Source organism: Salmo salar, chromosome 06 (assembly GCF_965601325.2).
Source record: "Salmo salar chromosome 06, fSalSal1, whole genome shotgun sequence".
NCBI lineage: Eukaryota > Metazoa > Chordata > Actinopteri > Salmoniformes > Salmonidae > Salmo > Salmo salar.
The window spans coordinates 33687109-33700023 of NC_138296.1; the positions used below are offsets into that span (position 1 = coordinate 33687109).

Here is a 12915-nt window from a genome sequence, read left to right on the forward strand (position 1 = left end):
AGTACTCTCCTTTTTGTTATGTTTTTCCCCTTGACTGACTCATATAGGCATTTACACAATGGCCATGTGTGGATGAAATAACACTTAGCATTATCAGCACTGCATGCTGTACTTGTCACATCCTCCAACTCTTCTTTGTGCCAGATCACTGTGTACAGAACTGTCTACTGTACGAGAACAATGGAGTCAGTTGAGCTGGCAGAGTCTCGTCTCCACTCACTAAGGACGTTTAAAATCATTGATGATAGTTGTACATAAGTGACTTCCTGTCAAATGCCAAGAAAACTACATTATGATATACACCTATTGAACTCATCAGTAGAACATAGAAAACGAAATGTTCTTAATCTGGTAGTATAAGATGGTAATAGCTAGAGTTGGTGCATAAAGCTAAGTAGTGAACAAGTGGCTGTTCTCTGTCTTTGCAGCGCAGCACTCTGTAGACGATTTAGGGCAGCTGTCCTGGCAGGGAGATCTGGACGTTCCTAATATCTCCTACAGTATGTAACATATTCTCACTATGGAGACCCCTGCTACTTGCCGGAGAACAGCCACACACCTGCTTTCTGCTCCCGCCAGATAAGACCACGCTCACACACTTCACACACCTAGACCCTGGGCCCATAGAGTGGGTTTGGCGGCTAATCTCACCAGCTCCTCATAATGCAGGGCATCAGAGCAGACGCCCTGCCACTATCATTAACCAGCCCAGTACAGCTTTTAGAAAGCATGGCTGTCTGGTGTACCTAATGCAAAACATAGAGAAACAACTCCACAAGGAGGAGTGGAAAGCAGGCTTGAATGTCTGTGCTGGTCTGTTCTCCAAAGTATGAAGCAGTCATGGGTTCTGTAGATGATTAGGATAGACAAGGAGGGTGACAAGCATTAAAATGGTTGCTATGTCATGATTAACTGTGTGGTGTGTGTGTGTGTGTGTGTGTGTGTGTGTGTGTGTGTGTGTGTGTGTGTGTGTGTGTGTGTGTGTGTGTGTGTGTGTGTGTGTGTGTGTGTGTGTGTGTGTGTCGAGAGACATTCTGATGGTGTTATTGTGTCTGCAATTTTATAACCACTTCTTGTAAATTTTAGGTGTCTGCAAGGTAAGTGGTATTTTACCAAATGACAAAAACGAGTACTGTTTTACATTTGCTTCTCATTCAAATTCAAATATTTCCTTGCAAATCTATATAGTTGTTCAATATGTTCATATCTTTAAAAAAAGAATGCATGTGAAAATTAGGTAGGCTAATTGGGGTTTGAACAGCAATCCGCAGCCTTCCTGTTAGGCCACATCACTGCTGCCTGGTGTTACAGTAACTGTCATTACAAAGCCGAGGGCTTTTCCACCTCAAACAGCTGGCTGTCAACATGCTCTCTGTCTGCTCCCTGTACCTCCTGTTACTATCACCAGTTTGACAGCCAGTATTGGCACTGACCCAGTATATAGCTTACTCTCTTATTTCTTATTTCTCGTGTTTTCTTTATTATATTTATATATATTGTAGCGACCTGCACAGACAGCTGTGTGTTATGTGTTATGCTGTTCGTTGGTTGTGTTGTATTTACCAGTACCCAGTTTTCACGGGGTCCGACATGCCAGTCAAACTGCTATCTGCCAACCACGGGAATGCCTGGAATGTTCTGGTGCCGGGCATCCTGATGGTTGGTGGAGCGGTGTGTGGGGTGTGTGGGGGGGTTTGGCTGGGGGTGGAGCATCACCAGTTTAAGACCATGCTTAGCCATTGTTCTCTCTCTTACGTCTGGTCTTAACAAGAGACGGTCACGGTTGGTTTATATGGGTATCCTTATTTGGCGTGGGCTACGGCCAAACAGTAGCCTGTGTTGAGTTTGGTTAATAAATTGGGAATTTGTAAACTCAATTCTCTGTCTGGACAATTGTTCATTTATGATCTAGCCAGATCATTACAATATATACAGTGCCTTGCAAAAGTCACCCCCTTGGCGTTTTCCCTATATTGTTGCATTACAACCTATAATTTAAATTGATTTTTATTTGGATTTCATGTAATGGACATAAACAAAATAGTCCAAATTGGTGAAGTGAAATTCAAAAAATAACTTGTTTCAAAAAATTCAAAAAAATAAAGAACGGAAAAGTGGTGCGTGCATATGTATTCACCCCTTATGCTATGAAGCCCCTAAATAAGATCTGGTGCAACCAATTACCTTCAGAAGTCACATGATTTGTTAAATAAAGTCCACCTGTGTGCAATCTAAGTGTCACATGATCTGTCACATGATCTCAGTATATATACACCTGTTCTGAAAGGCCCCAGAGTCCAACACCACTAAGCAATGGGCACTACCAAGCAAGAGGTACCATGAAGACCAAGGAGCTCTCCAAACAGGTCAGGGACAAAGTTGTGGAGAAGTACAGATCAGGGTTGGGTTATAAAAAAATATCTGAAACTTCCCACGGAGCACCATTAAATCCATTATAAAAAAATGTAAAGAACATGGCGCCACAACAAACCTGCCAAGAGAGGGCCGCCCACCAAAACTCAAGGAACAGGCAAGGAGGTAATTAATCAGAGAGGCAACAAAGAGAACAAAGATAACCCTGAAGGCGCTGCAAAGCTCCACAGCGGAAATTGGAGTATCTGTCCATAGGACCACTTTAAGCCGTACACTGCACAGAGCTGGGCTTTACGGAAGAGTGGCCAGAAAAAAGCCATTATTTAAGAAAAAAATAAGAAAAAACATTTGATGTTCACCAAAAGGCATGTGGGAGACTCCCCAAACATATGGAAGAAGGTACTCTGGTCAGACGAGACTAAAATTTAGCTTTTTGGCCATCAAGAAAAATGCTATGTCTGGTGCAAACCCAAGACCTCTCATCACCCCGAGAACAACATCCCCACAGTGAAGCATGGTGGTGGCAGCATCATACCGTGGGGATGTTTTTCATTGGCAGGGACTGGGAAACTGGTCAGAATTGAAGGAATGATGGATGGCGCTAAATACAGGGAAATTCTTTAGGGAAACCTGTTTCAGTCTTCCAGAAATTTGAGACTGGGACACAGGTTCACCTTCCAGCAGGACAATGACCCTAAAGCAACACTCGAGTGGTTTAAGGGGAAACATTTAAATGTCTTGGAATGGCCTAGTCAAAGCCCAGACCTCAATCCAATTGAGAATCTGTGGTATGACTTAAAGATTGCTGTACACAAGCGGAACCCATCCAACTTGAAGGAGCTGGAGCAGTTTTGCCTTGAAGAATGGGCAAAAATCCCAGTGGCTAGATGTGCCAAGCTTATAGACACATACCCCAAGAGACTTGCAGCTGTAATTTCTGCAAAAGGTGGCTCTACAAAGTATTGACTTTGGGGGGGTGAAAAGTTATGCATGCTCAAGTTTTCAGTTTTTTTGTCTTATTTCTTGTTTGTTTCACAATAAAACATATTTTGCACCTTCAAAGTGGTAGGCATGTTGTGTAAATCAAATGATACACACCCCCCCAAAAAATCAATTTTAATTCCAGGTTGTAAGGCAACAAAATAGGAAAAATGCCAAGGTGGGTGGGGGGGGTGAATATATTCGCAAGCCACTGTATATATTCGTTTTTTTAATTAGTTATACTATTTTGATTTTGTTTGCTGCACTGTTGGGTAGAGCTGGCAAGTTAAGCATTTCACTGTACTTGTACATGTGACAATAAACCTTACATTCTAACTTGACAGACATGTTACGTGTCCCCATCACATCATTATAACCCTGCTACAATACACCATACTGTAACCCTGCTACAATACACCATACTGTAACCCTGCTACAATACACCATACTGTAACCCTGCTACAATACACCATACTGTAACCCTGCTACAATACACCATACTGTAACCCTGCTACAATACACCATAATGTAACCCTGCTACAATACACCATACTGTAACCCTGCTACAATACACCATACTGTAAACCTGCTACAATACATCATACTGTAACCCTGCTACAATACATCATACTGTAACCCTGCTACAATACAGCATACTGTAACCCTGCTACAATACATCATACTGTAACCCTGCTACAATACACCATACTGTAACCCTGCTACAATACACCATACTGTAACCCTGCTACAATACATCATTATAACCCTGCTACAATACACCATACTGTAACCCTGCTACAATACACCATACTGTAACCCTGCTACAATACACCATACTGTATCTCTAGCATCTCTCTTCAGTCCCTAAATTCCTTTCAAGTTAATTTCAAGTGTATATTATGATATTCTGGATATTTTCCCCATGCATTCACGTGGAACTGTAAATATGTATTAATGAATATCCATATGCTAATAGGGAGATATAACGGAGTCTACAATCAGGATAGTTACAAGAAAAACAACTGCTTAGTACAATAGGAATGACCTCAAATTTTATTGAGCAAAATCCTTTAGTTCTCTGTGGGGGTGTACACTCTACTCATACAGACACTATGGGGCTGCAGGCTAACGTACAGTAGCAAGCTCATATAGCTCACGGTAGATTGTTTTTGTGGCTGGCTAGTGAAGTGTCTGTTGGAAGGCTTGTGCAGTGAGTGTGATTTATAAATGATATCAGTGAGTGGTTTGAATTGGCAATGTCTATCTATCTCCACTCTTCCATGATGGATTGGCCAGGCAGACGTGTCCATTTAGCCACTGTGGACCACAACAGATTTATTAGACACAACTAAAGGCCAAGCAGCTGCCACAGAGGAAATGCTTCAGGAGATTCCACTTCATTCATCAAATGACAAACATTGAATTGATAAAAGGTGTTTTTGAAGCTGGTGAAGATATATCTGCCAGCTGATATAAGTATCTCCACTTGGAGGAGTTTCTGAAGAGGGGTGGGGTTCTTCCTGCATTGTTTGGAGGTCATTGCGAGGTCGTTGGAGAATTTGAGAGAGAGAATCTTATTGTTACAATAAAACTATCCAAGATGTTTGACAGATTAGAGGTATATTGGAGTGGAACAGCCATAAATCAGAGTTAGAAATGATTTGTCCTCAAATGAGACATTAAACTTGCAAATGACTAATTGGTTCTGAAATTAAAAATCTTACCAAAGCTAAGTTATGTCACGAATGTAATAAATGCTAATCTGTTTGTCCTAACTGACCTAAGACAGAAATGTGAGGGCATTGCCAGTGGGCGTAGACTAATGTGGGTCGAATATTTCATAATATTGTTATAAATGTAATTTTGTCATTCTGAACCCCAGGCCTTTTTCTTTCAAAAGTAACTCCTTTCACAAAACCAAACTGTTTTTGAGGTCAAACAAATTATCCTTTGTCCATCGTGACACTTTCAGATATCCAGTGAACAAACATTACCCTTGTCCTAAGGATTGTTTGTGTCCCCCCCACCCTCACCCCTCCCCCTCTGGCTGTGACATCCACTGATGTGCATCCTGCTTAATTATTTTTTCATAAGTTGCTCCCTGATTTTGTCCCAGGGGGATTTGGTTTCTTCTCATCCCAATCCATTTAAGGTGACCTTGTCTCATAGGGACAGTGCTGCAGCTCTCCCACATCCCTCCCTTTTTCTCTAATCCCTGAGGCTCCACATTGGTAGGGGAGGTCAAGTACACCAAGCAGGTGTCACCTGCATGACTACCTCCATTATGAAGATCTCTCTAAAGGCCGACATTTCAGCTAAGTGATATCCCAGAAAGCAGGGCTGTAAGAGGAGGTAGGTACTGAAGAGGAGACTGTATACAGTATATTTTTATTTAACTAGGCAATTCAGTTAAGAACAAATTCTTATTTACAATGACGGCCTAGTAACAGTGGGTTAACTGCCTTGTTCAGGGGCAGAACGACAGATTTTTACCTTGGCAGCTCAGGGATTCGATCTAGCAACCTTTCGGTTACTGGCCCAACTCTCTAACCACTAGGCTACCTGCTGCCCCACTATATCACTAAGAGGGACAGTCAAAGACCCAGTGCAGAGGAGTAAAGGGGTACCACGCCCTGTAGTGAAGTGTTGCGGTTCCAAGGCAAGTGGAAAAGGAAATGGCTGGGCAGAGTGTCTTAGTTGTGACCTCTACTGTTCACGCCAGACTGAGAGGTTGTTAAAAGCTTGACCCCTGAGTGACCTCCCAGTAGCGTGAGGCGCCCAGCCGTCCATCGCCCCTCCTGACCAGTCTACTGTGACCACTTCACTTTGCCCTTCGGCTGTGTGACAGCCAGGGGAGGAGGAGAGGCATGCCACGCATGGCCCTGCCAGCTAGATCCTAATGGACAGGCCTGAGCACCAAGACGGACTGTAATCCAATAATAGTGGGCCATTGTGACGGAGGCACAGAACTCTCCACCTTCACACGCATACGACTCTCTCCCCACTATTGTGAGTTTTCTGTCTAAAAAAATACAGGAAGAAATTCTAAAGGATTTATTCATGGTGATATAGTTGATGGGAGAATATTCTCTTTGTTGCATGTCTTTGGAAAGAGGCACAATCCATTTTTATTTTAAGGACCAGGGCACTATTCAGAGTTGGGGCTCTTGCAAGACATCTAAAGTGCTTCTTGTTAAGGCCATGTCTGTTGTGACATAACAGTTTGTGTCATAGCATGCCAAATGTTGCGTTAGATATGGAAATGTGAACAAAATTGTTTGCAACTGGTAGTTTAGATAATCTTGACATTCTTTTCAATCGTAATCCAAAATCAAATCAGTCAATCAATGCAGCATGGTGATGGTAAATCATAGATTCATTCAGGTGTATTAATGATCCTTGTGAATAGTTCACAAACCCATAAAGGCTATCGAGCGACATTGCTCTCACTGACCTTGTTCCTTTCTGTTCTCAGCAAGAGCCACATTGGCACAAGCTGTGTTTTCCTTCTCTTTCCTGATAAGCATGTCTCTGAGCAGAGTACAGCCTCTGCTCTGTGCTGTAGGAATCTGGAACAGCCAAATGCACAATATGAATTGATTATAATCCTTATTCAGCCTGTCTATTAAAGAAGCAGACTAAAGGAAGTGATTAGGTTGGCTTCATGAGTCTCATGCTCCCTTAGTCCCACATGCCTTTAACAGTGGCCTGGATGGCTGTGGCCTGGGACTCAGCTCTCTATCCGCTAGCCTTCTGATTTGTATTATTTATTTTATTTTACGTTTATTTAACTAGGCAAGTCAGTTAAGAACAAATTCATCTTACTGATAAACACACTGATACCCTCACATCACCTCCAGTGATCCATGGTCATTTCATGCATTATGCACTGCTGTTGTGTGTGTTAGGCCAGTGAAATCCCATTAGAAGGGCCGGAGATGGATCAGCATGTATGGTGTGTGTGTTAGGCCAGTGAAATCCCATTAGAAGGGCCGGAGATGGATCAGCATGTATGGTGTGTGTGTTAGGCCAGTGAAATCCCATTAGAAGGGCCGGAGATGGATCAGCATGTATGGTGTGTGTGTTAGGCCAGTGAAATCCCATTAGAAGGGCCGGAGATGGATCAGCATGTATGGTGTGTGTGTTAGGCCAGTGAAATCCCATTAGAAGGGCCGGAGATGGATCAGCATGTATGGTGCGTGTGCAAGAGCAATATGCATATTGATGCCATCTGAGTTTTGATGGTACTCTGCATTATGAATTGGCATGGAAACAGCTAGATATGCATTCATTCATTGCTTACTTAGCCCAAAGTGTCTTTATCTCAAATTGGAAATATAATTGTCTTTCTCCCATCTCCATATCAGGAGTTGGTGCATTTATTCTTGAGGATGTACCACTTCAGAATAGAATTGCAGAGCCTCCTTGAATTCCAATGTGCCTGTTGAGCTTGAGTTAGGATTCAGTGTGTACGACAGTGTTTACTATTCAGTTAAATGATTTTCACATTTGTATCATGTTGTATGAATGTGCTTTGTGAAAATGAATGTATAGCCTATTGTAGGGAATTTGTATTTGTGATCTCACACATTAAAGCACACGTTAAGTGTGATGCAAGTAAAAGTCCTTGGGAGGCTAGTATGCCTTTTTATAGTTCTCCTCAGGTTTAAGAGACTCCTATTCATTCTATCCTTTACATAGCATTCCATTCAAAACTGTCTGTATCTCTTACTATGTCGAAAAGCAAGGACACTGTACACTGTAACGTTGTGATTATCTCTGTGTGACTTAATGTTATGAGCTCCTGAAGGGGCGAAAGGTAGCCTAGTGGTTAAGTCAAATCAAATCAAATCAAATGTATTTATATAGCCCTTCTTACATCAGCTGATATCTCAAAGTGCTGTACAGAAACCCAGCCTAAAACCCCAAACAGCAAGCAATGCAGGTGTAGAAGCACGGTGGCTAGGAAAAACTCCCTAGAAAGGCCAGAACCTAGGAAGAAACCTAGAGAGGAACCAGGCTATGAGGGGTGGCCAGTCCTCTTCTGGCTATGCCGGGTGGAGAATATAACAGAACATGGTCAAGATGTTCAAATGTTCATAGATGACCAGCAGGGTCAAATAATAATAATCACGGTGGTTGTCGAGGGTGCAACAGGTCAGCACTTCAGGAGTAAATGTCAGCTGGCTTTTCATAGCCGATCATTCAGAGTATCTCTACCGCTCCTGCTGTCTCTAGAGAGTTGAAAACAGCAGGTCTGGGACAGTCCGGTGAACAGGTCAGGGTTCCATAGCCGCAGGCAGAACAGTTGAAACTGGAGCAGCAGCATGGCCAGGTGGACTGGGGACAGCAAGGAGTCATCAGGCCAGGTAGTCCTGAGGCATGGTCCTAGGGCTCAGGTAGAGAGAGAGAGAGAGAGAGAGAGAGAGAGAGAGAGAGAGAGAGAGAGAGAGAACTTAAATTCACACAGGACAGGGGATAAGACAGGAGAAATACTCCAGATATAACAGACTGACCCTTGCCCCCGACACATAAACTACTGAAGCATAAATACTGGAGGCTGAGACGGGAGGGGTCGGGAGACAATGTGCATTGGGCCAGTAACTGAAAGGTCGCTGGGTGAAATCCCAGAGCCCAGTAGGTGAAAAATCTGTCGATGTGCCCTTGAGCAAGGCACTTAACCCTAATTCCTCCTGTAAGTCACTCTGGATAAGAGCATCTGCTAAAATGTAGAACATTCCCCCTGTCTTCCCAGCATAGCTTTATATTTCATTAGTTTGCTCATACAGTTGGAAACATCACACCATATTAAAGACAATGTCAGGCGGGTTATTTGAAGGATTAATTTACATCTATATATTGTATATAGATACACAGCCTTTTATTAGGGCAGGGATATATTGCTGTCTCTATCTGCATTAGTGTTGCATGCTCCATAAGCTCATTAATAAGAGACATGCATTATTCATCAACTGTGCATTTTGACGGCAAGGTATAAAACAGCATTTTTTATGTAAACAGGGAAACAGTCGGACACTAGCGAGAGATGAGGAGACCACGCAGCCTTCAGCTTGGGGGTTGAAGTAAAGATGAAGTATAAGACAGGGCTTATTACCTGCTGGGCTGGAGCACGAGGAACCAGAGAAGAGAGGAAGGGTGACAATTACACAGCCATTCAGCTACAGGGCACGGCGTATGCTAGCATGAAATGCTATTAGCGGGCCGACAAAGTTGTGAATTGAATGCTATAATGATGAAAAAGCCCTCTATGACATATCCAATCATGTTTGGATAGAGATTAGTGTTATCTGCACTCCACCTGTCAATATCTATTATGAGGAGAGAGCAGCACAGGGCAGTGGTGGACATGGAATTGCTTCTGTCAGCATGGCGCCAACGAGCTAGCCGACACCAGAAGAGCAGCAGTGACCATACCACACCTGTCTGAATACTAATACCAGGGAGAGCAGATCTAGCATGCATAGCAGGACAGCTACAGTACTGTGCTGTATGTGGCCCAGACACTCAGCGCTGCTATCGAAGAAAGGCTGTTGTTCTGTAAAGGGAGGTTCTGCCATTACGTTGAAGGGATAGCTCATTCAAAGATGGACCAAAGCTGACACAAATAGAGCAAATGGCTGAGAGATACAAACTATCTGACACCCAAATGGCAAAACGCTACGACAAGCCCAGGCCAGGCTGTGTATTTGGGGGTTTGTTGGCTGTGATGTGTACAATGTCTTAGCTAATGTGGAAAGCCAACGGAGTGTCTACATTTTTCAGAATGTATTTACTCATAAATAGAGACACAGGTGCATGCAAACACACACGCACATACACACACACAAACACACAGGAATATCCACAATCAGCTCATCAGAGAGAGAGGAAACTGCAGTGAGTGCAAATCAGTGCCCAGTAGGGTGGAGAACGAGCAATGACATGTGTGTTTTGTTATGCACATTAAATCCTCTAGCTTTTCGGCATAATGGTGGTGGTGGAACATTGAGTTGCAAGCGGCAAGCTCTCATTCCAACCACAAATGGCTGGTAATTGCAGCTCGGTGGAATGGCGTCCCAAAATCACAATAGCGGCTGATCCATAGTCATCATACACTCTCCGCTGGCTGCTTCATTAGGCAACGCCTCGGAGTAGATTTAGAGTGACAAGAGGAAGAAGGACAGGCCCATACATTAGAGCAGTACATTTTCCCTCACATATATCATATATTGAGTGTACAAAACATTAGGAACACCTTTCTAATATTGATTTGCAGCCGCTTTTGCTCTCAGAACAGCCTCAATTCGTCGGGCATGGACTCTATAATGTGTCGAAAGTGTTCCACAGCGATGCTGGCCCATGTTGACTCTAATACTTCTCACAGTTGTGTCAAGTTGGCTGGATGTCCTTTGGGTGGTGGACCATTCTTGATACACATGAGAAACTGGTGAGCGTGAAAAACCCAGCAGTGTTGCAGTTCGTGGCACACTTAAACCGGTGCACCTACTACAATACCCTGTTCAAGGCACTTAAATATTTTGTCTTGCCCATTCACCCTCTGAATGGCACACATACACAATCCATGTCTCAATTGTCTTGAGGCTTAAAAATCCTTACTTAACCTGTCTCCTCCCCTTCATCTACACTGATTGAAATAGATTTAAAAGTGACATCAATAAGGGATCATAGCTTTCACCTGGATTCATCTGGTCAGTCTATGTCATGGAAAGAGCAGGAGTTCCTAATGTTTTGTACTCTCAGTGTATATCCTGTACTGTATCCTGTAGTGTTCACTCATTCAGGGAAGCACAGCGTGTTAACTCTCTCTCAGACCTGTAACACGAACATAGCATTGACATCCTAATCAAATCCATAACCCATTCAGAAACACAGCTCTGTGTTGTTCACATTGAAGACACCCTGATGAAGGGAGTTGTTGCTTAGGGATATGAAAAATCTAATATTTGTGGCATGAAGGAAAACGCGGGTTGACTTCAGAACTGTGCGATTGAATAAAATAGAGGTGTGAGAGCTGAGAGTGGGCCGGTATGACAGGCCTGTTATCAGTAGACTGTCCCTTGGGTGTTGTCCTGGAAAAGAAGGAACCAGGCTCCAGCAGCAGGCAGTACTGACAGAGAGAATGAGAGAGAAGTAGAGAGAGATGGAGAGAGATGGAGAGGGATAGAGATAGGGAGAGAGGGCAGGAGAACCAGGCAGAAGGGTTTTGGAGTTCTGAGGGGTGCAATCCCCAATAATGTGAGACATCAATCAGGACCATTTCCTCGTGCTGTGTGGCCACTTTTTATTAAAGCTCATTAAGAGTGTTAGATAGAATGCAAGGAGTCTTTTATGCTAATTTCCCGTTCATCATGTTGCAGTGTGATATCAGCAAGAGGTTGGTCCCATTAATCTGGCCATGGAGAACACTGGCTTTGAAGGCCATATCTTATAATAGCAGCTATTTGTCTTCAAACAAATCATTGTGGTGCACGTTCTCATGAACTGTCGACACCGCCCATCAGTAATGGCATTTTCTAACACCAACATTTTGAGAATCTTTTTATATAGCCAAGTTGGTTACAACATTAAAAAAAAGTACAGCCAAGTTGATGACAATGGCAAACTATGATTTACTGGCAAAAAATGTACCTTTCAACTATAATTATAAGTCAAATTACAGTCTTATGCATCGGCTTGGGTTTAGATTACCACATATCAGAATATTTTTGGTGTGATATGGTTCAATAATATAGAGTAAAATATAGAAACATGACTAAGTAACATCTAAGATGCTTTTATAGGAAAGGAACATAAATAATTTGCCTTTATGGAGCAGTAATGATGCCTTTAGCACTCTCATCTCCTCTTGTATCCTTATCATTTCAGGTGTCTGGACACTCTCATCTCCTCTTGTATCCTTATCATTTCAGGTGTCTGGACACTCTCATCTCCTCTTGTATCCTTATCATTTCAGGTGTCTGGACACTCTCATCTCCTCTTGTATCCTTATCATTTCAGGTGTCTGGACACTCTCATCTCCTCTTGTATCCTTATCATTTCAGGTGTCTGGACATTTTTTCCCCGTGTCTGGACACTCATCTCCACTTGTATCGTTATCATTTCAGGTGTCTGGGCTTTTTTTTTTCTCTGTGTCTGGACACTCTTGTAATATGTGGCAGACAGGCAAGCAGGCAGGCAGGCAGGCAGGCGAGTGCAGGCAGCCAAGCAGGCAGCCTGGCAGGCAGACAGAAAGGCAGGCAGCTAGGCAGGCAGCCAGGCAGGCAGGCAGGCAGGCGAGTGCAGGCAGCCAAGCAGGCAGCCTGGCAGGCAGACAGAAAGGCAGGCAGCTAGGCAGGCAGCTAGGCAGGCAGGCGAGTGCAGGCAGCCAAGCAGGCAGCCTGGCAGGCAGACAGAAAGGCAGGCAGCTAGGCAGGCAGCCAGGCAGGCATGCAGGCAGGCGAGTGCAGGCAGACAGTCAGCCAGACAGGCGGGCAGGCAGGCAGGCGGGGAAGCAGGCAGGCAGCACAGCGGTTCTATCAGACCAGATCTGTCCCTGGGCGA

General features: G+C 43.6%; 1 protein-coding gene across 3 annotated transcripts in view; it reads left to right on the top strand.

Annotated features, from left to right (window-relative positions):
• The window catches only part of shisa6a (shisa family member 6a), a 61291-nt gene that overhangs the window by 14656 nt on the left and 33720 nt on the right, over positions 1-12915 (top strand). For 2 of the 3 annotated variants that reach the window (XM_014203449.3, XM_014203448.3), the window contains exon 5: positions 429-500. The exons of the other annotated variant lie outside the window; for it this stretch is intronic. In XM_014203449.3, the coding sequence (XP_014058924.2) occupies positions 429-500 (72 nt within the window). The remainder of the gene's footprint in view (positions 1-428; positions 501-12915) is intronic. 3 annotated transcript variants of the gene reach the window in all.